This window comes from Neocloeon triangulifer, unplaced genomic scaffold (genome assembly GCF_031216515.1).
Source record: "Neocloeon triangulifer isolate White Clay Creek 2 clone unplaced genomic scaffold, ASM3121651v1 ptg000008l, whole genome shotgun sequence".
In the NCBI taxonomy this organism is placed as follows: domain Eukaryota; kingdom Metazoa; phylum Arthropoda; class Insecta; order Ephemeroptera; family Baetidae; genus Neocloeon; species Neocloeon triangulifer.
The window spans coordinates 4,686,581-4,714,541 of record NW_026775550.1 but is presented as its reverse complement, the minus strand read 5'-3'; the positions used below and the strand labels follow the sequence as shown (position 1 = coordinate 4,714,541).

The window sequence follows — 27,961 nt, the reverse complement described above, 5'->3', positions numbered from 1 at the left end:
GAAAAAATTAATGTTTCTAATTGCATTGCATCTTTTTATTTACGATCTCCGCCATGCATTTATTTTAGTTATTGTTAATTAATTTGTATATATATTCATTTTACACACTAAAACAAAATAAGGTGAATTATTTATTTCTGGCTTTTTGGTATTATGATATTATTTCTTATATGATATTATTTCTTGTAATCCAGAACGAGTTTTCAGTAGTTCATTTTTTATTTTTAAAGCATGAGGTTATGAACATTTTTGAAATCATTTATAAAGATAAATTTTCATAAAATCTGGCTCTTGTTGAATTTGGCAGTCTCTTTTGCAAAAGAAAAAGTAAAATACCCCTGAGCTTCTTGACCCAGAGTAGCGCCGCCAGCGCCCCTGATGTGTGCCGGTCAGAACTAAATGGGTAAACAAATAAAAAAAAGTCAAAGGTCTTCATCACATCATACTCTTGTCACTCTTGTTGCGTTAATTGCGTTGCTTTTTACCTGAGGCGGAGGTTAAGGAGGATAGCAAGGATTGTAGTTACTTTTATTCACCGATTAAGCATCAATAAGGCCTGATCTCATCAAATTTTTGTAAGTGTAAGGCAAATAACTTATATTTATAACTCGTAAAGAATTAGAAGACATTAAATTATTGGTTATAATAACTTGCAATTCTTTTCTGGGCCCTGCTCATTTATAATTCTGGAACTGCGTGTTTTTCTTTTATGGGAAAAGGGAAGAATTGTAAGTATATTTTAAAGGCCAAAATTGTATGTTACTACTTAATTATGTCTTGTGTCGTTCAATAAATTCGATAAATTCATTCATATATTTTCTTTTTCCAGTCATAAAAAAAGAGGCCAAATTGATGTGAGACGGAGAAACATGGCTAGGAGAAAGAACAAAAACAGAGCTGCAAAAAGCGGAGAACAACAGCCCAGCAACAAGCAGAAAAAGCCCTTCAACCCGTGGCTGCGGGGCCTGGAGGGACCTCCGAAAACATACTCTTTGCCGACCGTGACCAGTGCCTCAGGAGTTGCGCCCTCCACCAGCCGGAGTGCTGAGGCGGCAGAACTGGCAGCCGAAAAACAAAGGTTTCAGCCTGTAAAAAACGCGCTGCCATATCTGAACGAACAGTCTCAAATTTTACACGGCAAGGATTTGCACAACTTGAACGGCAATCAGCGTGCTGATGTGTGGAACGCCATCAAAGACCGAAGAACCTATGGGATGAGATTTTGGAACGAGATGCTCTTGCTGATGGACGGAGAGTTCACCAATGGTGACCCAAACAATCCGGTCACCTTTAAATTCTCACCCTCCAAACTCACTCACTTCACACAAATCATTTTCTCCCAAGAGTACATGTGTTTGACCCTCACAGAACGACAACTGTTACGCTCCTTCCTTGTTGCATGCAAGGGCGAGTACAATTTCAAAAGTGCCAATAACACCATCTTGCAGGAGATTCAGAAAATTTGCTTTGACGTGGCAACAAAATCGGTCCAGTTCAGCCGGTTGGGAGGAAAGAATTCGGAGTTTGACCAAAGATTGAATAAAATCACAGGCGTCGAGGACAAAAGTCGCTACAAACTTCTGCTGGAGCAGCAAGCTCGGAACGACTACGACCTAGGGTTCGAATGTCTGTGCCCAGCTTTGGCCAAACTGGTCAAAGAGAAGGTCAAGATTGAGTACCAAGTGCAGATCTTGCAATCGGAGGGAATAAAGCCCATCACTTTGGACGAGGCAGCCTACTTGCTCTACATCTCACCTTTCAAGAAACTCACGCCCTATGCCCAGTACTGTGCAACAAAGTATGCATTAATTTTTTTTTGATGTCTATTAAATATGTTCATTTGTAAATATATTTACAGATTTCGAGCTCAATTCATCTTGAAAATGTGGCAACATCTCAAAGTTCACCACTATTCAAAGGAGCCTCTTTTTCCATCCGATCCCATCAGCCTGGCGTTCTGCTTCCTCACAGGAGGCAACTTGCACTACCTGTGCAACCCAGGCATGAACTTCTACATGCTTGCAGATCAAGAGAAGCTGACCATCGCAAAGTTTGCCAAAGACTATCCTCGGAGGTACAAAAAACTGACGGATTTGCAAGCGTCTGAGGCTTTGGAAGAAAACAGATTGAATTCTCTGTTGGAAGACGAGGAAGACGTGGTGTCAAAAGATGCCTCGGTGGGCCTCCAAATGCTTCCCTTGCACATCAAACAGGCATTCATGTCAGACACCACAATATTTCAAAACATCAAAGAGAAGAAGGAACCGGCCCCTGAGACAGTAACAATCTCAGAACCGCCACCGTCCACTTCTACTGGTTACGAGAATTATGTCCAGATTTTGGACTTGGAAAATGTGGTGGAAAGTGCACCTGAAGTTTCAGATGAGCCTGTAGTTCCAAATGAAGTGGCCACAGAACCAAAGACCAGACAATCAGTTTGGTTTGCGCCGGACAAATCTTCGAAGAGTGTAATACACATGATTATCTCAAATAGAATCGCTACCCTGAAAGCCATCATGGAAAAAGCAGAATGTCATTTGTGGACCAAATTTGTCGTAAGTTCTTTTTGTGCCGTTGATTAATTTTATTTCAATAAGTTTTGAACTTTCCAGATTCTCAAAACAAGCAAAGTGCTTGGAAAGGAAGAGCTACTTTTCACCCTTGTAGACTCCCTCTCAACAACGTTTTGCAAGTTTCTTATTTACAAGGTAGTAGTTTTTTTTTTTTTATACTTGATATATTATGCATTTTGCTAATATATTTTCAGTTTCACATCGACGAAGATGACTGCGTATTTTACTCTACTGACTGTACACTTGTAATTGAAATTTTCATGAGGAGAAATCTGAAAATAAATACTTCGAAAGGAGTAGTACGAAGTTCTGCATGTACTTTTGAGCAATACTTAACTGCTTTAAAATTTCAGTTTGATATGCATATAGAAGTTGGCTGTGATGAATTTAAATTGGATAAGTTGGATAAGTCATATTTTGTGAGAAGTTTCCTCATGAATGTGCTTGGACAGAGGTTACAAGAAGACGCTACCCACTTGAATTTGTCACAATTTCATAAGACTGAAGGTATGATATCTGCAAAATATTCAGCCTCTATTTATTTATTTATTTTTTTATTATCAGAACTTGAGAAGGAGCTGCTGTTCTTTCCTCTAAGATTGCAATGGAATTTCGAAAAAATTTGCACTTGCCTTTCTTCGTTGGTTTGCAAATCTCTAGTCTCACTCGATTTGTCAAACAACAGAATAGCATCATTTAGTTCCAGCAAAGTCGAAGTTGCTAAGTATGTCGAAGCATTCGGAAAAGTGCACACTCTGGATCTCAGGAACAATCAGGTGCTCCTTTTGACATAAACTTTTCTGCTTTTTTATATTTGCCTTTCTGCGCAGCTCCACATGTCATCTCTCTTCAATTTAGCTTTTATGCCACTGAGGAATGTGTATTTGGATGGAAATCCACTGTGCAGTTTCTACGACAATGAGAAGGAATATATTATGTGAGGAAACACTTTGTTTTTAGGTTCCATATTGATTGAACAATATAATCTCAAATTTCAGGGACATTCTAAAAATTTGGCCAAATTTGGAATTTTTAGTATTTTAGAATTTTTGTGAATAGTGCGTGGATTTAATACTGATTTATAGGATGGACGTCGTATTATTTCTTCCAATGCACCAAGCTCAAAGCCTCACTACTTTCCAATGCCCGAAGCTCAAGACTTTACAAGACAATTCCTAACCCACTTCTTCAGTCTCTTTGACAGTGAGCGAAGAGACCTTTTGCAAGGATTGTACCACTCGAAGGCGCTTCTGTCAATGACGAGCACATTTCTCGACGACCAGACCACCTCTGACAATGCAAAGTTAGTTTATAAATTGAAACATTTGATTTTTACAATGATTGATTTATTATTTTGTCTAGTTTGTCATCCTTTTTGCTACAAAGTCGAAACATTAAACGGATAAGTGACATGAGCAAATCTGAGAAATTGATTCACGAAGGATGCAAACCCATAATTGAGTTTTGTCAGAGCTTGCCAGCAACAGAACATGACTCATCCTCATTCAACGTCGATATCATTAATTACAATGTGATTTTTTGCTAATATATTTTTTATGCTTATTTAATGATTTCTAATATTGAAGGAGCGAAATGTGCATTTCTGTGTTAGTGGAGTTTTCAAAGAGAAAGACAATCCTGAAACATCACCAAGGTTCTTCAGAAGAATCTTCCACCTTGTCAACTTCAGCAGCTTCTTCCTTATAGTCAACGAACTTCTTTACATTTGCAACTGCACAACAGCCCAAGCAAACGTAATGGGCTCTGTTAATAATTATTTAATTGAAAATTTAATCAAATTTTTTGCAGACTCTTTGCAAATCCGTCGAGGAGGCGCCTGTTCTCGATTTATACCTGTCATCCATTCCTAGACTCACTGTATTCACAGATGAGCAGAAACTTGGATTGATGAAAAAACTTTCAGACGTGACGGGAATGAATGTTCGCTGGAGCAAAAAGTAACAATTGCCTTCAAAGACAATTTCATCACTAATTTACTATCTCATTAGGTGCCTTGATGATATGAAATGGGATCTGCGAAACGCACTAATTTACTTCCAGCAGTATTACAACCAAGAGTTAATTCCCAGCGACGCATTTTTGTAAATTTGAAACTCCAAAATAATATAAGAAACAAATTTACATATAAATAGAGAAAATCAATTTTTATTTAACACATCTGAACACATCAAACAGTAAAATGATATTTATCCCTAGCGTAGATATTTAACTAATTGTAATAAAGGAAAGGGACACATTAACAATATAATATTTTTTTTATAATCTCCAAGCTGGGTCATTTAAGAAATGCCTCGCTTGGTATGGATTTTTCCTCGTAGTGCTTTTGGAAATATACAAGGGCGTTCCTAAGGTCGTACTGCACATCCTCCAGACACCTAAAGGTTGCGTTATTTTTTATAATTCTTTAAAAAATTAAATTTCGTTACCTTCGTCCCCATTCTTGATTCATGTTGGTTATGTCAGATATTTTCTCCACCATCTTGACCTTTTGCTCATTTGAGAGAGGAATGTGTGTGGATCTTGTTGTGAGGTGCAAGTCAAGGGGATCAGCAGGTTCGGGGTGTTTGACTCTAAAGGCGCTCTGTTGAGAAAAAATGAATTATTTTTTTAGTCGGGTGCATTGATCATTGGTGATTTACCACAGCTTGTTCCGAAGTGCAGTTGGTTATGAACATCATGTCATTCAAAATCAGATAGACTTTGTTGAAGTACTGCAGGACGAAATTCCTCTTGAAAAACCTGACGGACGCAAAGTTGTTATGCGGCTCGCGGAACAGTCCTGTTACGGAGATCTTAATATGGGTGGGCTGTTTTAAAAATATTTTTATACAAATCCAACATATCAAGAATTATTAAAACCTCAAAAACCAACACGTCAGCAGTAAACGAGGTTGGGTCGTGTTGAGTTTTAGGGAACTTTTTCAAAAACTCTAAGATCTGCTTGTTGCCTTTGTAAAGAAGGTCGTCTGTTTTTGTCAAATCGCAAAGCTTCAATATGTTCCTACTCTCACTTAGATAGTCATTTAAGCTGCAAAGAAAATTCAAATAATTAAATTGGGCTAAAAAAATGCCACATTCTTTACTTTGCATTGGTTGATGTTGATTGTCCTGGCAAGAATGTGCTTGTGAGGGAGAATGTAGAGTCCGACTGATAAAGTCCAAGCAGCAAGTGTCGGTTGTCACTGTCAAAGATGCTGTAATAGTGCGTCAAAAACTGCTCCAGGAACGGCTGCGCCGACGGCTGTTTGCAGAAGAACTGGCGAACTATGAAAATTCCCTGTGATGATAACGGGCAACCATCCTGTTTTAAGACAATAAAAATTAAATGCTATATTTCTCTTTTTTATGACATACTAGAGTTTTGAGTGACGGAAACATGCCCTGAATGTCTCTGAAAATAATCAAACATTAATTACAACTTGATAAAATTGATTAATCAAATTACTTGACATATTCAAGTTCCTTCTCGTAAAGTTCGCACAGTGGATTGCCGTCGAGTTCGAGATCCAACAGAGGTAGATGTGTGATTGCTTGCATGGACGACATTGAGAGCTGAAATTATATATTATGTAAGTTTGACAAAGCTAGGAATTTAAATTTTTTCTCACTTCATTGTCTCTGGCTTTTAGCACTCGCAAGTTCATGAAGTTGGTGAGTTTCTCTTGGAAGCAGCCGTGGATAATCTTTATTTTATTCCTGGACAAGTCGAGACTGGTGAAAGGGGTGACTGCAAAATGGTCAGCGCATTTGATCACTTTCTGCAAATTGTTGAAAATGCTTAAAGGGAAAAAGCAGTAGGCTTCAAGCTCTGAAATAAATCATCATTAGCATCACTCTACCATATTTTAAGCACACAAAAACCTGGATCTGTGTGAAAACTGGACAAGTCGAGAGCTGTAAACGACGATGCAACTCGTCTTTGCACTGCCAGAGCAACTAGATCATTAATATTTAAGTCAGGAACCTCATCTTTTGTGCCAACTTCAATCTCTAATTTCAGCTAGAAAATCACAAATTAATTTTTTTTTCCAAAGTTACGCAATCAAGCATTACTCACCAGTACTTTATTGAGAGGAACACGAACCGTAAGATTCTGTCTAATGTAAGACATAACTGGTTCCAAGCAGAATTTTGCGTAGAAAATGCTATCTCCTTTCTCGGTGAAGAACTATATACAAAGAAAAATGTTTGACATAATATTTTTATTAGAAATTCTTTGTATTTTTACCTTGATAGGAACATATTTAGATGAAACATTATCCAGCAAATTTCTCAAGATAAATTCTTTTGTGTAGTCAGTGGAGTTTCTGACCTAAAGGTACAAAAGCTACTTTTAGTTTTCGGCCTGTAACATTTGAATCAGGATGAATTACAATGAATTTGTACCACAGCGTGTTGCTGTCTGATGCCTGGGTGAATTTTCTGAGCGCATTGATTTTATTGTTTGTGCTGGAAACACTTTGCTGAGGGTCTGCAAACAAGTACAGCGGCATCGTCAAAACCATACTCTCCGGCGTCACAGATACGGGAAGACCAAAATCAGCCATAATTAATTTCTGACTTGCACTTCAGGAGAGCGGCACTGAAATTTCTGAAAACAAAAAAGAGGTTACATATATTTTGTTTACATTTTCACCGGGAGGGCGATAAGGACTACATACATAAACTCACATAAACTCTCGATTTTTTGAAGCTGCAAATGGATTTATAAATAGTAAAAAATCCGCTGAATCCCTTGGTGGTATTTGTTTGAAAATTCGATCGACCGCCGACGCGAGCTAGGCCGAAATCGGTGCCGCTGCTGCCCAGTTTTGAAAATTTTTAATTGGAGCGGCTGGTTGACTCAACAGTGGCGCTTCTGGCGCCGCCTGAACAGATGATTCAGGAGGGGTTGTGGAGAGGAGTCGTTAACAAAGCAAGAAACCTGATTTCAATAGCCAATACAAAGTCCTCTTTCGTGGTATTTTGTAGTTTGTCCGCGACTCTCTCTTCGCTCAATCTTTCATGCACCAATAAAATAGCGAATAGACGTTCATTCCAAGTTCATTCATATGTCTCCTTTCTAAAACATCTCTTCAACAACCTGTGGCCAGCAATAACAAAACAAAACATTGCGTTCAAGTTTTGTTCAGATTCTGATTCATATTAAAACTCATTTTTTGTCAATCCATTCGTTTGTCCGGCATAAATTTTAGTATCTGTACACAATATGATCAGAATTAAAGATAGATAATTGATTTTTGGTGTTCCCAGTCCTTCACACGCGGCTTATTGGTAAGTCTTATTACAGACACCTATAGACTCCTCACCCTTGACAAATTCAATTTACATTACTTAATAGGGGTGCCTCTGTCAATTTGTATATACATAAATCTCGTCTGATTTCAGTTTTCAATTCAATTTATATAATCTTAATTCCAGGCCATTCAGGCAACATAGCAACAGGAAAGAAATTGCGGACAAGCGACAGCAAAACCAAAGCAGGAGGATAGCAGCTTAATTTAAAATGTGAGAATGTCAACTTAATTATATTACATCTCTTAATTTCCTTGGTTTGACTTGAACGCAACACTACGTTTAAGCCTTTATTAAATGTTACAGAAATTGATTATTATTAAAATTAATAAATTGGTGCCACATATATTATATTATCCCTGTGCATAAGAATAATTATTTAATAAATGTTAGTGAAATTATTTTTTTATTATTTTTATTGTTAAAAAATTAGCATTATATTTATTAATATTTGAGCTTTCATTTATTTACTTTTAATATAATTTTCTAGTAAATTGTCGTAAATTCATAACATTTTGTTCCCCTTTCAGGGATGAGATAACTGGCAACTTCATTACCGCCAACCCCACCCAGATTCGTTTCTTCCCTACTCTTGAATCTCTTCTGTGGAACCAACCAACCTCGAACAGGGTCACTTGCATCACCCTGCACGAAGATTCGCCAGAGTACTAAAAGCTGGTTGAGCAAATCACGCATTTTTGTGACCGTGATTGGCTTCTCGCTGCTGCTTCCATGGCACCAACAGTAACAACGCGCCAAACATTGCGGCCAACAACCTGAACTGGCGCTTTTTCGGCAGGGCAGTTGGGAATTTGAACACCACAGTACTACGACAGTCACATGAGATGACATTCTGGTACTAAGACAATTGCTTTAGTTGCAGCGCGAATGATTCCTCGGAAACTTTTCGACTTTGCTTGTGAAGGATGAAATTTATCTGGGTGTAAATGCAGAAGTTGAAGTTTTAAGAGGGAAGACTGTGATTTTCCTGTACTGCGTAATGTAAGTACAAATATTAATAAATATTACGTTATTATAAATAGCAGTATCGGTACACAGATATTGAAACAATTAAAAAAATTGTTCAAAATAATAGGATTCTCATAACAGAGTTCGATTCTTTAAAAAAGACATACAAAATCATCAAATAACCCATGATAATCAACAAAGGAAAATTAGTTGCTGAGGAGAAAAATTTTCCAAATTCGGGTTTAAATGTTTCATTCTTTTTCTGAGGATTCGCCTGTGTAATCAAATCAAAATTTGGGTAAAATGTTCAAATTATCAAAAGGGCAGCAATGATGAAATAAAAAAATTTATTCAGAAGCCAAGGAAGTTTTTCAGTAAATTGAGAAAAGTCTGGATAGCGCATCCGGCGGTGACAACTTTTGTAGCCATCGTGAGATAGCTGAATTCTTCCTGGTGCCCAGCTGGTTAAAAAACAATGAATAACAATTCTTATGTATACAAAGTTACCTGAAAAAATGACGCAACATATGTGTAAAAAAGGGCGGCGAAGATTAAATAAAACATTTTTAATTCAGTACCTTAGATGAGTCTTCAGTAAATTGAGACAAGAGAGGGCTGCAACTATGGCTGTGGTAACCCTGGTGGTGAGGGCCATGTAACTGAATTTTTTATCTGGGGCAGCTGGTTAAAAAGAAATTGATAGGAATTATTTTAATTAAGTTTATATAATATTATATCCAAAACCGAACGCGTAGTACAATGCGCAGAGCGTCAAATCTAGCTGGCAAAGGGTGCCCAGCCACGTCAGTAGCGTGACATCTCCTCTGCCTCAACCTCCTCTGCCACCGATGAGGATGTGGATGTCCGTGATGTTGATCAATCCGACGCACGTGTTGTTCATCTGTGGCGGAGGTTGCATTTGAACTGCAGGCGGGGGCGGAGGCCGCCGTGGTCGTCCGCGTCCTCTGGCTTGTCCTTGAACTTGGGCCATGGGAGCAATTTGAATTCTAGAAATTTTGAACCGATGATAAAAGTGATCAAAAGTAGTAATTTGAGGAATGTAAATATCCACAATTAACTGTGGTAATTCAAATTTTAATTCAATTAAAATCCAATCGTTGCCTGCATAGTAATTTACGTTGATCTTTATTGTGGAAAAGAAACCAATATGTCCACCTTTCTCATATAAGGGAATATTGTAGCGTTTCTTGAGCTCTAGAACTAGAGCCAAAAACAATGCCCCCGGTGAAGCTCCAAATCGACCAAATCTGAAAAGTTTTATTTGCATTCCGCGATGAAAATACATTATCAAAATTGATTTTTATTTCTCTTGCAATACAATTTATAATTATTATGAATTATACTATATCAATGTGATAGCGCAAAATGCAAAACGTCCGACTTGAGACACAAATAAATTACAAGCTCACACTGCCAATCAGCAGAGACCTGAATTTCAGAAACTAAAAAACATTTTTCCCCTGTTGTTTCTCAGAATAATAAAGCGCTGGCAAGATTCTGTTACTTGATTTCCATTGCAAGCGTAAAATTAATTTTACACGTGAATTTCTGCATTTATTTTTATCTCAAAAACGAAGCTTTCATTTATTAAAATTTCCATTCGGCTAAGACCTGATTAGACCTGAATTTCAAAAGCTAGAGTTCTGTTGTTTCTCAGGACTATAAAGCACTGGCCAGATTCTGAAATTCGATATCCAAAGCGAGCGCTAAAATAATTTGACACGTACATTTCTGCTTTATTTCAATCTGAAAAACGAAGCTTTCATTTATAAAATTTCCATTGGGCTTAGACCTCATTAGTCCTGAATTTCAAAAGCTAGAGTTTTGTTCTGTTTCAGGACAAGAAAGCACTTGCAAGATTCTGTCACTTTATATCAAAAGAAAGCGTTAAAATATTGTGACACTGTGATATCGGCTTTGATTTTCATCTGAGAAGGAACTTTCATTTATTAAAATTTCCATTGGGCTTAGACCTCATTAGACCTGAATTTCAAAAGCTAGAGTTTTGTTCTGTCTCAGGATAAGAAAGCACTTGCAAGATTCTGTCGCTTTATATCAAAAGAAAGCGTTAAAATATTGTGACACTGTGATATCGGCTTTGATTTTCATCTGAGAAACATAACTTTCATTTATTAAAATTTCCATTGGGCTTAGACCTCATTAGACCTGAATTTCAAAAGTAGGAGTTTTGTTCTGTCTTAGGATAAGAAAGCACTTGCAACATTCTGTCGCTGTATATCAAAAGAATGCGTTAAAATATTGTGACACTGTGATATCGGCTTTGATTTTCATCTGAGAAACTAAACTTTCATTTATTTAAATTTCCATTGGGCTTAGACCTCATTAGACCTGAATTTCAAAAGTAGGAGTTTTGTTCTGTCTTAGGATAAGAAAGCACTTGCAAGATTCTGTCGCTTTATATCAAAAGAAAGCATTAAAATATTGTGACACTGTGATATCGGCCTCGATTTTCATCTGAGAAACGTAACTTTCATTTATTTAAATTTCCATTGGGCTTAGACCTCATTAGACCTGAATTTCAAAAGTAGGAGTTTTGTTCTGTCTTAGGATAAGAAAGCACTTGCAAGATTCTGTCGTTTTATATCAAAAGAAAGCATTAAAATATTGTGACACTGTGATATCGGCTTCGATTTTCATCTGAGAAACGTAACTTTCATTTATTAAAATTTCCATTGGGCTTAGACCTCATTAGACCTGAATTTCAAAAGTAGGAGTTTTGTTCTGTCTTAGGATAAGAAAGCACTTGCAAGATTCTGTCGCTTTATATCAAAAGAAAGCGTTAAAATATTGTGACACTGTGATATCGGCTTTGATTTTCATCTGAGAAACATAACTTTCATTTATTAAAATTTCCATTGGGCTTAGACCTCATTAGACCTGTATTTCAAAAGTAGGAGTTTTGTTCTGTCTTAGGATAAGAAAACACTTGCAAGATTCTGTCGCTTTATATCAAAAGAAAGCGTTAAAATATTGTGACACTGTGATATCGGCTTTGATTTTCATCTGAGAAACATAACTTTCATTTATTAAAATTTCCATTGGGCTTAGACCTCATTAGACCTGAATTTCAAAAGTAGGAGTTTTGTTCTGTCTTAGGATAAGAAAGCACTTGCAACATTCTGTCGCTGTATATCAAAAGAATGCGTTAAAATATTGTGACACTGTGATATCGGCTTTGATTTTCATCTGAGAAACTAAACTTTCATTTATTTAAATTTCCATTGGGCTTAGACCTCATTAGACCTGATTTTCAAAAGTAGGAGTTTTGTTCTGTCTTAGGATAAGAAAGCACTTGCAAGATTCTGTCGCTTTATATCAAAAGAAAGCATTAAAATATTGTGACACTGTGATATCGGCCTCGATTTTCATCTGAGAAACGTAACTTTCATTTATTTAAATTTCCATTGGGCTTAGACCTCATTAGACCTGAATTTCAAAAGTAGGAGTTTTGTTCTGTCTTACGATAAGAAAGCACTTGCAAGATTCTGTCGCTTTATATCAAAAGAAAGCATTAAAATATTGTGACACTGTGATATCGGCTTCGATTTTCATCTGAGAAACGTAACTTTCATTTATTAAAATTTCCATTGGGCTTAGACCTCATTAGACCTGAATTTCAAAAGTAGGAGTTTTGTTCTGTCTTAGGATAAGAAAGCACTTGCAACATTCTGTCGCTGTATATCAAAAGAATGCGTTAAAATATTGTGACACTGTGATATCGGCTTTGATTTTCATCTGAGAAACTAAACTTTCATTTATTTAAATTTCCATTGGGCTTAGACCTCATTAGACCTGAATTTCAAAAGTAGGAGTTTTGTTCTGTCTCAGTATAAGAAAGCACTTGCAAGATTCTGTCGCTTTATATCAAAAGAAAGCGTTAAAATATTGTGACACTGTGATATCGGCTTTGATTTTCATCTGAGAAACGTAACTTTCATTTATTTAAATTTCCATTGGGCTTAGACCTCAGTAGACCTGAATTTCAAAAGAAGGAGTTTTGTTCTGTCTTAGGATAAGAAAGCACTTGCAAGATTCTGTCGCTTTATATCAAAAGAATGCGTTAAAATATTGTGACACTGTGATATCGGCTTTGATTTTCATCTGAGAAACATACTTTTCATTTATTAAAATTCCCATTGGGCTTAGACCTCATTAGACCTGAATTTCAAAATTAGGAGTTTTGTTCTGTCTTAGGATAAGAAAGCACTTGCAAGATTCTGTCACTTTATATCAAAAGAAAGCATTAAAATATTGTGACACTGTGATATCGGCTTTGATTTTCATCTGAGAAACGTAACTTTCATTTATTAAAATTTCCATTGGGCTTAGACCTCATTAGACCTGAATTTCAAAAGCTAGAGTTTTGTTCTGTCTCAGGATAAGATAGCACTTGCAAGATTCTGTCGCTTTATATCAAAAGAAAGCGTTAAAATATTGTGACACTGTGATATCGGCTTTGATTTTCATCTGAGAAACATACTTTCATTTATTAAAACTTCCATTGGGCTTAGACCTCATTAGACCTGAATTTCAAAAGTAGGAGTTTTGTTCTGTCTTAGGATTAGAAAGCACTTGCAAGATTCTGTCGCTTTATATCAAAAGAAAGCGTTAAAATATTGTGACACTGTGATATCGGCCTTGATTTTCATCTGAGAAACGTAACTTTCATTTATTTAAATTTCCATTGGGCTTAGACCTCATTAGACCTGAATTTCAAAAGTAGGAGTTTTGTTCTGTCTTAGGATAAGAAAGCATTTGCAAGATTCTGTCGCTTTATATCAAAATAAAGCATTAAAATATTGTGACACTGTGATATCGGCTTTGATTTTCATCTGAGAAACGTAACTTTCATTTATTAAAATTTCCATTGGGCTTAGACCTCATTAGACCTGAATTTCAAAAGTAGGAGTTTTGTTCTGTCTTAGGATAAGAAAGCACTTGCAAGATTCTGTCGCTTTATATCAAAAGAAAGCGTTAAAATATTGTGACACTGTGATATCGGCTTTGATTTTCATCTGAGAAACATACTTTCATTTATTAAAACTTCCATTGGGCTTAGACCTCATTAGACCTGAATTTCAAAAGCTAGAGTTTTGTTTTGTCTCAGGATAAGAAAGCATTTGCAAAATTCTGTCGCTTTTTATCAAAAGATAGCATTAAAATATTGTGACACTGTGATATCGGCTTTGATTTTCATCTGAGAAACATACTTTCATTTATTAAAACTTCCATTGGGCTTAGACCTCATTAGACCTGAATTTCAAAAGCTAGAGTTTTGTTCTGTCTCAGGATAAGAAAGCATTTGCAAGATTCTGTCGCTTTTTATCAAAAGATAGCATTAAAATATTGTGACACTGTGATATAGGCTTTGATTTTCATCTGAGAAACATAACTTTCATTTATTAAAATTTCCATTGGGCTTAGACCTCATTAGACCTGAATTTCAAAAGTAGGAGTTTTGTTCTGTCTTAGGATTAGAAAGCACTTGCAAGATTCTGTCGCTTTATATCAAAAGAAAGCGTTAAAATATTGTGACACTGTGATATCGGCCTTGATTTTCATCTGAGAAACGTAACTTTCATTTATTTAAATTTCCATTGGGCTTAGACCTCATTAGACCTGAATTTCAAAAGTAGGAGTTTTGTTCTGTCTTAGGATAAGAAAGCACTTGCAAGATTCTGTCGCTTTATATCAAAAGAAAGCATTAAAATATTGTGACACTGTGATATCGGCTTTGATTTTCATCTGAGAAACATACTTTTCATCTATTAAAATTCCCATTGGGCTTAGACCTCAATAGACCTGAATTTCAAAAGTAGGAGTTTTGTTCTGTCTTAGGATAAGAAAGCATTTGCAAGATTCTGTCGCTTTATACCAAAAGAAAGCATTAAAATATTGTGACACTGTGATATCGGCTTTGATTTTCATCTGAGAAACGTAACTTTCATTAATTTAAATTTCCATTGGGCTTAGACCTCATTAGACCTGAATTTCAAAAGTAGGAGTTTTGTTCTGTCTTAGGATAAGAAAGCACTTGCAAGATTCTGTCGCTTTATATCAAAAGAAAGCATTAAAATATTGTGACACTGTGATATCGGCTTCGATTTTCATCTGAGAAACGTAACTTTCATTTATTTAAATTTCCATTGGGCTTAGACCTCATTAGACCTGAATTTCAAAAGTAGGAGTTTTGTTCTGTCTTAGGATAAGAAAGCACTTGCAAGATTCTGTCGCTTTATATCAAAAGAAAGCATTAAAATATTGTGACACTGTGATATCGGCTTCGATTTTCATCTGAGAAACGTAACTTTCATTTATTTAAATTTCCATTGGGCTTAGACCTCATTAGACCTGATTTTCAAAAGTAGGAGTTTTGTTCTATCTCTGGATAAGAAAGCACTTGCAAGATTCTGTCACTTTATATCAAAAGAAAGCGTTAAAATATTGTGACACTGAAATTCTTGCTTTGATTTTCATATGAGAAACATAACTTTCATTTGTTAAAATTTCCATTCTGCTTAGACCTCATAAGTCCTGAATTTCAAAAGCTTGAGTTTTGTTCTATCTCTGGATAAGAAAGCACTCTCTAGATTCTGTCACTTTATATCAAAAGAAAGCGTTAAAATATTGTGACACTGAAATTCTTGCTTTGATTTTCATCTGAGAAACATAACTTTCATTTGTTAAAATTTCCATTCTGCTTAGACCTCATAAGTCCTGAATTTCAATAGCTAGAGTTTTGTTCTATCTCAGGATAAGAAAGCACTTGCAAGATTCTGTCGCTTTATATCAAAAGAAAGCGTTAAAATATTGTGACACTGTGATATCGGCCTTGATTTTCATCTGAGAAACGTAACTTTCATTTATTTAAATTTCCATTGGGCTTAGACCTCATTAGACCTGAATTTCAAAAGTAGGAGTTTTGTTCTGTCTCAAGATAAGAAAGCATTTGCAAGATTCTGTCGCTTTATATCAAAAGAAAGCATTAAAATATTGTGACACTGTGATATCGGCTTTGATTTTCATCTGAGAAACATACTTTTCATCTATTAAAATTCCCATTGGGCTTAGACCTCAATAGACCTGAATTTCAAAAGTAGGAGTTTTGTTCTGTCTTAGGATAAGAAAGCATTTGCAAGATTCTGTCGCTTTATACCAAAAGAAAGCATTAAAATATTGTGACACTGTGATATCGGCTTTGATTTTCATCTGAGAAACGTAACTTTCATTAATTTAAATTTCCATTGGGCTTAGACCTCATTAGACCTGAATTTCAAAAGTAGGAGTTTTGTTCTGTCTTAGGATAAGAAAGCACTTGCAAGATTCTGTCGCTTTATATCAAAAGAAAGCATTAAAATATTGTGACACTGTGATATCGGCTTCGATTTTCATCTGAGAAACGTAACTTTCATTTATTTAAATTTCCATTAAGCTTAGACCTCATTAGACCTGAATTTCAAAAGTAGGAGTTTTGTTCTGTCTTAGGATAAGAAAGCACTTGCAAGATTCTGTCGCTTTATATCAAAAGAAAGCATTAAAATATTGTGACACTGTGATATCGGCTTCGATTTTCATCTGAGAAACGTAACTTTCATTTATTTAAATTTCCATTGGACTTAGACCTCATTAGACCTGTATTTCAAAAGTAGGAGTTTTGTTCTGTCTTAGGATAAGAAAGCACTTGCAAGATTCTGTCGCTTTATATCAAAAGAAAGCGTTAAAATATTGTGACACTGTGATATCGGCCTTGATTTTCATCTGAGAAACGTAACTTTCATTTATTTAAATTTCCATTGGGCTTAGACCTCATTAGACCTGAATTTCAAAAGTAGGAGTTTTGTTCTGTCTCAAGATAAGAAAGCATTTGCAAGATTCTGTCGCTTTATATCAAAAGAAAGCATTAAAATATTGTGACACTGTGATATCGGCTTTGATTTTCATCTGAGAAACATACTTTTCATCTATTAAAATTCCCATTGGGCTTAGACCTCAATAGACCTGAATTTCAAAAGTAGGAGTTTTGTTCTGTCTTAGGATAAGATAGCATTTGCAAGATTCTGTCGCTTTATACCAAAAGAAAGCATTAAAATATTGTGACACTGTGATATCGGCTTTGATTTTCATCTGAGAAACGTAACTTTCATTAATTTAAATTTCCATTGGGCTTAGACCTCATTAGACCTGAATTTCAAAAGTAGGACTTTTGTTCTGTCTTAGGATAAGAAAGCACTTGCAAGATTCTGTCGCTTTATATCAAAAGAAAGCATTAAAATATTGTGACACTGTGATATCGGCTTCGATTTTCATCTGAGAAACGTAACTTTCATTTATTTAAATTTCCATTGGGCTTAGACCTCATTAGACCTGAATTTCAAAAGTAGGAGTTTTGTTCTGTCTTAGGATAAGAAAGCACTTGCAAGATTCTGTCGCTTTATATCAAAAGAAAGCATTAAAATATTGTGACACTGTGATATCGGCTTCGATTTTCATCTGAGAAACGTAACTTTCATTTATTTAAATTTCCATTGGACTTAGACCTCATTAGACCTGTATTTCAAAAGTAGGAGTTTTGTTCTGTCTTAGGATAAGAAAGCACTTGCAAGATTCTGTCGCTTTATATCAAAAGAAAGCGTTAAAATATTGTGACACTGTGATATCGGCCTTGATTTTCATCTGAGAAACGTAACTTTCATTTATTTAAATTTCCATTGGGCTTAGACCTCATTAGACCTGAATTTCAAAAGTAGGAGTTTTGTTCTGTCTCAAGATAAGAAAGCATTTGCAAGATTCTGTCGCTTTATATCAAAAGAAAGCATTAAAATATTGTGACACTGTGATATCGGCTTCGATTTTCATCTGAGAAACGTAACTTTCATTTATTTAAATTTCCATTAAGCTTAGACCTCATTAGACCTGAATTTCAAAAGTAGGAGTTTTGTTCTGTCTTAGGATAAGAAAGCACTTGCAAGATTCTGTCGCTTTATATCACAAGAAAGCATTAAAATATTGTGACACTGTGATATCGGCTTCGATTTTCATCTGAGAAACGTAACTTTCATTTATTTAAATTTCCATTGGACTTAGACCTCATTAGACCTGTATTTCAAAAGTAGGAGTTTTGTTCTGTCTTAGGATAAGAAAGCACTTGCAAGATTCTGTCGCTTTATATCAAAAGAAAGCGTTAAAATATTGTGACACTGTGATATCGACCTTGATTTTCATCTGAGAAACGTAACTTTCATTTATTTAAATTTCCATTGGGCTTAGACCTCATTAGACCTGAATTTCAAAAGCTAGAGTTTTGTTCTGTCTCAGGATAAGAAAGCACTTGCAAGATTCTGTCGCTTTATATCAAAAGAAAGCGTTAAAATATTGTGACACTGTGATATCGGCTTTGATTTTCATCTGAGAAACATACTTTTCATTTATTTAAATTTCCATTGGGCTTAGACCTCATTAGACCTGAATTTCAAAAGTAGGAGTTTTGTTCTGTCTTAGGATAAGAAAGCACTTGCAAGATTCTGTCGCTTTATATCAAAAGAAAGCATTAAAATATTGTGACACTGTGATATCGGCTTCGATTTTCATCTGAGAAACGTAACTTTCATTTATTTAAATTTCCATTGGGCTTAGACCTCATTAGACCTGAATTTCAAAAGTAGGAGTTTTGTTCTGTCTTAGGATAAGAAAGCATTTGCAAGATTCTGTCGCTTTATATCAAAAGAAAGCATTAAAATATTGTGACACTGTGATATCGGCTTTGATTTTCATCTGAGAAACATAACTTTCATTTATTAAAATTTCCATTCTGCTTAGACCTCATAAGTCCTGAATTTCAAAAGCTTGAGTTTTGTTCTCTCTGGATAAGAAAGCACTTGCAAGATTCTGTCACTTTATATCAAAAGAAAGCATTAAAATATTGTGACACTGTGATATCGGCTTCGATTTTCATCTGAGAAACGTAACTTTCATTTATTTAAATTTCCATTGGGCTTAGACCTCATTAGACCTGAATTTCAAAAGTAGGAGTTTTGTTCTGTCTTAGGATAAGAAAGCACTTGCAAGATTCTGTCGCTTTATATCAAAAGAAAGCGTTAAAATATTGTGACACTGTGATATCGGCCTTGATTTTCATCTGAGAAACGTAACTTTCATTTATTTAAATTTCCATTGGGCTTAGACCTCATTAGACCTGAATTTCAAAAGTAGGAGTTTTGTTCTGTCTCAAGATAAGAAAGCATTTGCAAGATTCTGTCGCTTTATATCAAAAGAAAGCATTAAAATATTGTGAACTGTGATATCGGCTTTGATTTTCATCTGAGAAACATAACTTTCATTTATTAAAATTTCCATTGGGCTTAGACCTCATTAGACCTGTATTTCAAAAGTAGGAGTTTTGTTCTGTCTTAGGATAAGAAAGCACTTGCAAGATTCTGTCGCTGTATATCAAAAGAAAGCGTTAAAATATTGTGACACTGTGTTATCGGCTTTGATTTTCATCTGAGAAACATAACTTTCATTTATTAAAATTTCCATTGGACTTAGACCTCATTAGACCTGAATTTCAAAAGTAGGAGTTTTGTTCTGTCTTAGGATAAGAAAGCACTTGCAAGATTCTGTCGCTTTATATCAAAAGAAAGCGTTAAAATATTGTGACACTGTGATATCGGCCTTGATTTTCATCTGAGAAACGTAACTTTCATTTATTTAAATTTCCATTGGGCTTAGACCTCATTAGACCTGTATTTCAAAAGTAGGAGTTTTGTTCTGTCTTAGGATAAGAAAGCACTTGCAAGATTCTGTCGCTGTATATCAAAAGAAAGCGTTAAAATATTGTGACACTGTGTTATCGGCTTTGATTTTCATCTGAGAAACATAACTTTCATTTATTAAAATTTCCATTGGACTTAGACCTCATTAGACCTGAATTTCAAAAGTAGGAGTTTTGTTCTGTCAGGATAAGAAAGCACTTGCAAGATTCTGTCGCTTTATATCAAAAGAAAGCGTTAAAATATTGTGACACTGTGATATCGGCCTTGATTTTCATCTGAGAAACGTAACTTTCATTTATTTAAATTTCCATTGGACTTAGACCTCATTAGACCTGTATTTCAAAAGTAGGAGTTTTGTTCTGTCTTAGGATAAGAAAGCACTTGCAAGATTCTGTCGCTTTATATCAAAAGAAAGCGTTAAAATATTGTGACACTGTGATATCGGCCTTGATTTTCATCTGAGAAACGTAACTTTCATTTATTTAAATTTCCATTGGGCTTAGACCTCATTAGACCTGAATTTCAAAAGTAGGAGTTTTGTTCTGTCTCAAGATAAGAAAGCATTTGCAAGATTCTGTCGCTTTATATCAAAAGAAAGCATTAAAATATTGTGACACTGTGATATCGGCTTTGATTTTCATCTGAGAAACATACTTTTCATCTATTAAAATTCCCATTGGGCTTAGACCTCAATAGACCTGAATTTCAAAAGTAGGAGTTTTGTTCTGTCTTAGGATAAGAAAGCATTTGCAAGATTCTGTCGCTTTATACCAAAAGAAAGCATTAAAATATTGTGACACTGTGATATCGGCTTTGATTTTCATCTGAGAAACGTAACTTTCATTAATTTAAATTTCCATTGGGCTTAGACCTCATTAGACCTGAATTTCAAAAGTAGGACTTTTGTTCTGTCTTAGGATAAGAAAGCACTTGCAAGATTCTGTCGCTTTATATCAAAAGAAAGCATTAAAATATTGTGACACTGTGATATCGGCTTCGATTTTCATCTGAGAAACGTAACTTTCATTTATTTAAATTTCCATTAAGCTTAGACCTCATTAGACCTGAATTTCAAAAGTAGGAGTTTTGTTCTGTCTTAGGATAAGAAAGCACTTGCAAGATTCTGTCGCTTTATATCACAAGAAAGCATTAAAATATTGTGACACTGTGATATCGGCTTCGATTTTCATCTGAGAAACGTAACTTTCATTTATTTAAATTTCCATTGGACTTAGACCTCATTAGACCTGTATTTCAAAAGTAGGAGTTTTGTTCTGTCTTAGGATAAGAAAGCACTTGCAAGATTCTGTCGCTTTATATCAAAAGAAAGCGTTAAAATATTGTGACACTGTGATATCGACCTTGATTTTCATCTGAGAAACGTAACTTTCATTTATTTAAATTTCCATTGGGCTTAGACCTCATTAGACCTGAATTTCAAAAGCTAGAGTTTTGTTCTGTCTCAGGATAAGAAAGCACTTGCAAGATTCTGTCGCTTTATATCAAAAGAAAGCGTTAAAATATTGTGACATTGTGATATCGGCTTTGATTTTCATCTGAGAAACATACTTTTCATTTATTTAAATTTCCATTGGGCTTAGACCTCATTAGACCTGAATTTCAAAAGTAGGAGTTTTGTTCTGTCTTAGGATAAGAAAGCACTTGCAAGATTCTGTCGCTTTATATCAAAAGAAAGCATTAAAATATTGTGACACTGTGATATCGGCTTCGATTTTCATCTGAGAAACGTAACTTTCATTTATTTAAATTTCCATTGGGCTTAGACCTCATTAGACCTGAATTTCAAAAGTAGGAGTTTTGTTCTGTCTTAGGATAAGAAAGCATTTGCAAGATTCTGTCGCTTTATATCAAAAGAAAGCATTAAAATATTGTGACACTGTGATATCGGCTTTGATTTTCATCTGAGAAACATAACTTTCATTTATTAAAATTTCCATTCTGCTTAGACCTCATAAGTCCTGAATTTCAAAAGCTTGAGTTTTGTTCTATCTCTGGATAAGAAAGCACTTGCAAGATTCTGTCACTTTATATCAAAAGAAAGCATTAAAATATTGTGACACTGTGATATCGGCTTCGATTTTCATCTGAGAAACGTAACTTTCATTTATTTAAATTTCCATTGGGCTTAGACCTCATTAGACCTGAATTTCAAAAGTAGGAGTTTTGTTCTGTCTTAGGATAAGAAAGCACTTGCAAGATTCTGTCGCTTTATATCAAAAGAAAGCGTTAAAATATTGTGACACTGTGATATCGGCCTTGATTTTCATCTGAGAAACGTAACTTTCATTTATTTAAATTTCCATTGGGCTTAGACCTCATTAGACCTGAATTTCAAAAGTAGGAGTTTTGTTCTGTCTCAAGATAAGAAAGCATTTGCAAGATTCTGTCGCTTTATATCAAAAGAAAGCATTAAAATATTGTGAACTGTGATATCGGCTTTGATTTTCATCTGAGAAACATAACTTTCATTTATTAAAATTTCCATTGGGCTTAGACCTCATTAGACCTGTATTTCAAAAGTAGGAGTTTTGTTCTGTCTTAGGATAAGAAAGCACTTGCAAGATTCTGTCGCTGTATATCAAAAGAAAGCGTTAAAATATTGTGACACTGTGTTATCGGCTTTGATTTTCATCTGAGAAACATAACTTTCATTTATTAAAATTTCCATTGGACTTAGACCTCATTAGACCTGAATTTCAAAAGTAGGAGTTTTGTTCTGTCTTAGGATAAGAAAGCACTTGCAAGATTCTGTCGCTTTATATCAAAAGGAAGCGTTAAAATATTGTGACACTGTGATATCGGCCTTGATTTTCATCTGAGAAACGTAACTTTCATTTATTTAAATTTCCATTGGGCTTAGACCTCATTAGACCTGAATTTCAAAAGTAGGAGTTTTGTTCTGTCTCAAGATAAGAAAGCATTTGCAAGATTCTGTCGCTTTATATCAAAAGAAAGCATTAAAATATTGTGACACTGTGATATCGGCTTTGATTTTCATCTGAGAAACATACTTTTCATCTATTAAAATTCCAATTGGGCTTAGACCTCAATAGACCTGAATTTCAAAAGTAGGAGTTTTGTTCTGTCTTAGGATAAGAAAGCATTTGCAAGATTCTGTCGCTTTATACCAAAAGAAAGCATTAAAATATTGTGACACTGTGATATCGGCTTTGATTTTCATCTGAGAAACGTAACTTTCATTAATTTAAATTTCCATTGGGCTTAGACCTCATTAGACCTGAATTTCAAAAGTAGGAGTTTTGTTCTGTCTTAGGATAAGAAAGCACTTGCAAGATTCTGTCGCTTTATATCAAAAGAAAGCGTTAAAATATTGTGACACTGTGATATCGGCCTTGATTTTCATCTGAGAAACGTAACTTTCATTTATTTAAATTTCCATTGGGCTTAGACCTCATAAGACCTGTATTTCAAAAGTAGGAGTTTTGTTCTGTCTTAGGATAAGAAAGCACTTGCAAGATTCTGTCGCTGTATATCAAAAGAAAGCGTTAAAATATTGTGACACTGTGTTATCGGCTTTGATTTTCATCTGAGAAACATAACTTTCATTTATTAAAATTTCCATTGGACTTAGACCTCATTAGACCTGAATTTCAAAAGTAGGAGTTTTGTTCTGTCTTAGGATAAGAAAGCACTTGCAAGATTCTGTCGCTTTATATCAAAAGAAAGCGTTAAAATATTGTGACACTGTGATATCGGCCTTGATTTTCATCTGAGAAACGTAACTTTCATTTATTTAAATTTCCATTGGGCTTAGACCTCATTAGACCTGAATTTCAAAAGTAGAAGTTTTGTTCTGTCTCAAGATAAGAAAGCATTTGCAAGATTCTGTCGCTTTATATCAAAAGAAAGCATTAAAATATTGTGACACTGTGATATCGGCTTTGATTTTCATCTGAGAAACATACTTTTCATCTATTAAAATTCCAATTGGGCTTAGACCTCAATAGACCTGAATTTCAAAAGTAGGAGTTTTGTTCTGTCTTAGGATAAGAAAGCATTTGCAAGATTCTGTCGCTTTATACCAAAAGAAAGCATTAAAATATTGTGACACTGTGATATCGGCTTTGATTTTCATCTGAGAAACGTAACTTTCATTAATTTAAATTTCCATTGGGCTTAGACCTCATTAGACCTGAATTTCAAAAGTAGGAGTTTTGTTCTGTCTTAGGATAAGAAAGCACTTGCAAGATTCTGTCGCTTTATATCAAAAGAAAACATTAAAATATTGTGACACTGTGATATCGGCTTCGATTTTCATCTGAGAAACGTAACTTTCATTTATTTAAATTTCCATTAAGCTTAGACCTCATTAGACCTGAATTTCAAAAGTAGGAGTTTTGTTCTGTCTTAGGATAAGAAAGCACTTGCAAGATTCTGTCGCTTTATATCAAAAGAAAGCATTAAAATATTGTGACACTGTGATATCGGCTTCGATTTTCATCTGAGAAACGTAACTTTCATTTATTTAAATTTCCATTGGACTTAGACCTCATTAGACCTGTATTTCAAAAGTAGGAGTTTTGTTCTGTCTTAGGATAAGAAAGCACTTGCAAGATTCTGTCGCTTTATATCAAAAGGAAGCGTTAAAATATTGTGACACTGTGATATCGGCCTTGATTTTCATCTGAGAAACGTAACTTTCATTTATTTAAATTTCCATTGGGCTTAGACCTCATTAGACCTGAATTTCAAAAGTAGGAGTTTTGTTCTGTCTCAAGATAAGAAAGCATTTGCAAGATTCTGTCGCTTTATATCAAAAGAAAGCATTAAAATATTGTGACACTGTGATATCGGCTTTGATTTTCATCTGAGAAACATACTTTTCATCTATTAAAATTCCAATTGGGCTTAGACCTCATTAGACCTGAATTTCAAAAGTAGGAGTTTTGTTCTGTCTTAGGATAAGAAAGCATTTGCAAGATTCTGTCGCTTTATACCAAAAGAAAGCATTAAAATATTGTGACACTGTGATATCGGCTTTGATTTTCATCTGAGAAACGTAACTTTCATTTATTTAAATTTCCATTGGACTTAGACCTCATTAGACCTGTATTTCAAAAGTAGGAGTTTTGTTCTGTCTTAGGATAAGAAAGCACTTGCAAGATTCTGTCGCTTTATATCAAAAGAAAGCGTTAAAATATTGTGACACTGTGATATCGGCCTTGATTTTCATCTGAGAAACGTAACTTTCATTTATTTAAATTTCCATTGGGCTTAGACCTCATTAGACCTGAATTTCAAAAGTAGGAGTTTTGTTCTGTCTCAAGATAAGAAAGCATTTGCAAGATTCTGTCGCTTTATATCAAAAGAAAGCATTAAAATATTGTGAACTGTGATATCGGCTTTGATTTTCATCTGAGAAACATAACTTTCATTTATTAAAATTTCCATTGGGCTTAGACCTCATTAGACCTGTATTTCAAAAGTAGGAGTTTTGTTCTGTCTTAGGATAAGAAAGCACTTGCAAGATTCTGTCGCTGTATATCAAAAGAAAGCGTTAAAATATTGTGACACTGTGTTATCGGCTTTGATTTTCATCTGAGAAACATAACTTTCATTTATTAAAATTTCCATTGGACTTAGACCTCATTAGACCTGAATTTCAAAAGTAGGAGTTTTGTTCTGTCTTAGGATAAGAAAGCACTTGCAAGATTCTGTCGCTTTATATCAAAAGAAAGCGTTAAAATATTGTGACACTGTGATATCGGCCTTGATTTTCATCTGAGAAACGTAACTTTCATTTATTTAAATTTCCATTGGGCTTAGACCTCATTAGACCTGAATTTCAAAAGTAGAAGTTTTGTTCTGTCTCAAGATAAGAAAGCATTTGCAAGATTCTGTCGCTTTATATCAAAAGAAAGCATTAAAATATTGTGACACTGTGATATCGGCTTTGATTTTCATCTGAGAAACATACTTTTCATCTATTAAAATTCCAATTGGGCTTAGACCTCAATAGACCTGAATTTCAAAAGTAGGAGTTTTGTTCTGTCTTAGGATAAGAAAGCATTTGCAAGATTCTGTCGCTTTATACCAAAAGAAAGCATTAAAATATTGTGACACTGTGATATCGGCTTTGATTTTCATCTGAGAAACGTAACTTTCATTAATTTAAATTTCCATTGGGCTTAGACCTCATTAGACCTGAATTTCAAAAGTAGGAGTTTTGTTCTGTCTTAGGATAAGAAAGCACTTGCAAGATTCTGTCGCTTTATATCAAAAGAAAACATTAAAATATTGTGACACTGTGATATCGGCTTCGATTTTCATCTGAGAAACGTAACTTTCATTTATTTAAATTTCCATTAAGCTTAGACCTCATTAGACCTGAATTTCAAAAGTAGGAGTTTTGTTCTGTCTTAGGATAAGAAAGCACTTGCAAGATTCTGTCGCTTTATATCAAAAGAAAGCATTAAAATATTGTGACACTGTGATATCGGCTTCGATTTTCATCTGAGAAACGTAACTTTCATTTATTTAAATTTCCATTGGACTTAGACCTCATTAGACCTGTATTTCAAAAGTAGGAGTTTTGTTCTGTCTTAGGATAAGAAAGCACTTGCAAGATTCTGTCGCTTTATATCAAAAGAAAGCGTTAAAATATTGTGACACTGTGATATCGGCCTTGATTTTCATCTGAGAAACGTAACTTTCATTTATTTAAATTTCCATTGGGCTTAGACCTCATTAGACCTGAATTTCAAAAGTAGGAGTTTTGTTCTGTCTTAGGATAAGAAAGCACTTGCAAGATTCTGTCGCTTTATATCAAAAGAAAGCATTAAAATATTGTGACACTGTGATATCGGCTTTGATTTTCATCTGAGAAACATACTTTTCATTTATTTAAATTTCCATTGGGCTTAGACCTCATTAGACCTGAAATTCAAAAGTAGGAGATTTGTTCTGTCTTAGGATAAGAAAGCACTTGCAAGATTCTGTCGCTTTATATCAAAAGAAAGCATTAAAATATTGTGACACTGTGATATCGGCTTCGATTTTCATCTGAGAAACGTAACTTTCATTTATTTAAATTTCCATTGGGCTTAGACCTCATTAGACCTGAATTTCAAAAGTAGGAGTTTTGTTCTGTCTTAGGATAAGAAAGCATTTGCAAGATTCTGTCGCTTTATATCAAAAGAAAGCATTAAAATATTGTGACACTGTGATATCGGCTTTGATTTTCATCTGAGAAACATAACTTTCATTTATTAAAATTTCCATTCTGCTTAGACCTCATAAGTCCTGAATTTCAAAAGCTTGAGTTTTGTTCTATCTCTGGATAAGAAAGCACTTGCAAGATTCTGTCACTTTATATCAAAAGAAAGCGTTAAAATATTGTGCCACTGAAATTCTCGCTTTGATTTTCATCTGAGAAACATAACTTTCATTTATTAAAATTTCCATTCTGCTTAGACCTCATAAGTCCTGAATTTCAATAGCTAGAGTTTTGTTCTATCTCAGGATAAGAAAGCACTTGCAAGATTCTGTCACTTTATATCAAAAGAAAGCGTTACAATATTGTGACACTGAAATTCTTGCTTTGATTTTCATCTGAGAAACATAACTTTCATTTGTTAAAATTTCCTTTCTGCTTAGACCTCATAAGTCCTGAATTTCAAAAGGTAGAGTTTTGTTCTATCTCAGGATAAGAAAGCACTTGCAAGATTCTGTCACTTCATATCAAAAGAAAGCGTTAAAATATTGTGACACTGAAATTCCTGCTTTGATTTTCATCTGAGAAACATAACTTTCATTTGTTAAAATTTCCATTCTGCTTAGACCTCATAAGTCCTGAATTTCAAAAGCTTGAGTTTTGTTCTATCTCTGGATAAGAAAGCACTTGCTAGATTCTGTCACTTTATATCAAAAGAAAGCGTTAAAATATTGTGACACTGAAATTCTTGCTTTGATTTTCATATGAGAAACATAACTTTCATTTGTTAAAATTTCCATTCTGCTTAGACCTCATAAGTCCTGAATTTCAAAAGCTAGAGTTTTGTTCTATCTCTGGATAAGAAAGCACTTGCAAGATTCTGTCACTTTATATCAAAAGAAAGCGTTTAAATATTGTGACACTGAAATTCTTGCTTTGATTTTCATCTGAGAAACATAACTTTCATTTGTTAAAATTTCCATTCTGCTTAGACCTCATAAGTCCTGAATTTCAATAGCTAGAGTTTTGTTCTATCTCAGGATAAGAAAGCACTTGCAAGATTCTGTCACTTTATATCAAAAGAAAGCGTTAAA

The 27,961-nt window shown here is 34.6% G+C and overlaps 2 protein-coding genes and 1 long non-coding RNA gene across 6 annotated transcripts; 2 read left to right on the top strand and 1 right to left on the bottom strand.

The window, feature by feature from the left end:
* The first annotated feature begins 414 nt into the window (after positions 1-414).
* LOC132195025 (uncharacterized) lies at positions 415-4,741 on the top strand. Of its 2 annotated transcripts, none has more exons than XM_059616712.1 (14): positions 415-575; positions 830-1,798; positions 1,859-2,555; positions 2,613-2,708; positions 2,768-2,872; positions 2,927-3,080; positions 3,138-3,349; positions 3,404-3,510; positions 3,572-3,608; positions 3,659-3,876; positions 3,936-4,104; positions 4,160-4,327; positions 4,383-4,531; positions 4,583-4,741. In XM_059616712.1, the coding sequence occupies exons 2-14, from the start codon at positions 870-872 to the stop codon at positions 4,677-4,679; spliced, it is 3,138 nt and encodes a 1,045-aa protein (XP_059472695.1). In that variant the 5' UTR covers positions 415-575; positions 830-869; the 3' UTR covers positions 4,680-4,741. The 2 variants fall into 2 exon arrangements, with proteins under 2 accessions (XP_059472695.1, XP_059472696.1); XM_059616713.1 differs by having other exon boundaries at positions 415-581.
* Positions 4,712-7,443, bottom strand: LOC132195026 (nuclear RNA export factor 1-like). 2 transcript variants are annotated; one of them, XM_059616714.1, is made up of 13 exons: positions 7,256-7,443; positions 6,968-7,185; positions 6,823-6,906; positions 6,652-6,762; positions 6,456-6,594; positions 6,203-6,402; positions 6,040-6,146; positions 5,949-5,985; positions 5,678-5,895; positions 5,454-5,622; positions 5,234-5,401; positions 5,021-5,175; positions 4,712-4,969 (listed from the first exon to the last, which is right to left on the bottom strand). In XM_059616714.1, exons 2-13 carry the CDS (start codon positions 7,139-7,141, stop codon positions 4,870-4,872), a joined length of 1,662 nt encoding a protein of 553 aa, XP_059472697.1. In that variant the 5' UTR covers positions 7,142-7,185; positions 7,256-7,443; the 3' UTR covers positions 4,712-4,869. The 2 variants fall into 2 exon arrangements, with proteins under 2 accessions (XP_059472697.1, XP_059472698.1); XM_059616715.1 differs by having other exon boundaries at positions 7,266-7,443.
* A 226-nt stretch (positions 7,444-7,669) lies between these two features.
* On the top strand, positions 7,670-9,371 carry LOC132195028 (uncharacterized). 2 transcript variants are annotated; one of them, XR_009441604.1, is made up of 5 exons: positions 7,670-7,868; positions 8,016-8,102; positions 8,420-8,713; positions 8,767-9,156; positions 9,214-9,369. It is a non-coding gene; the product is annotated as an uncharacterized LOC132195028 (long non-coding RNA). The 2 variants fall into 2 exon arrangements; XR_009441603.1 differs by having other exon boundaries at positions 8,767-9,371.
* Positions 9,372-27,961: the final 18,590 nt, after the last annotated feature.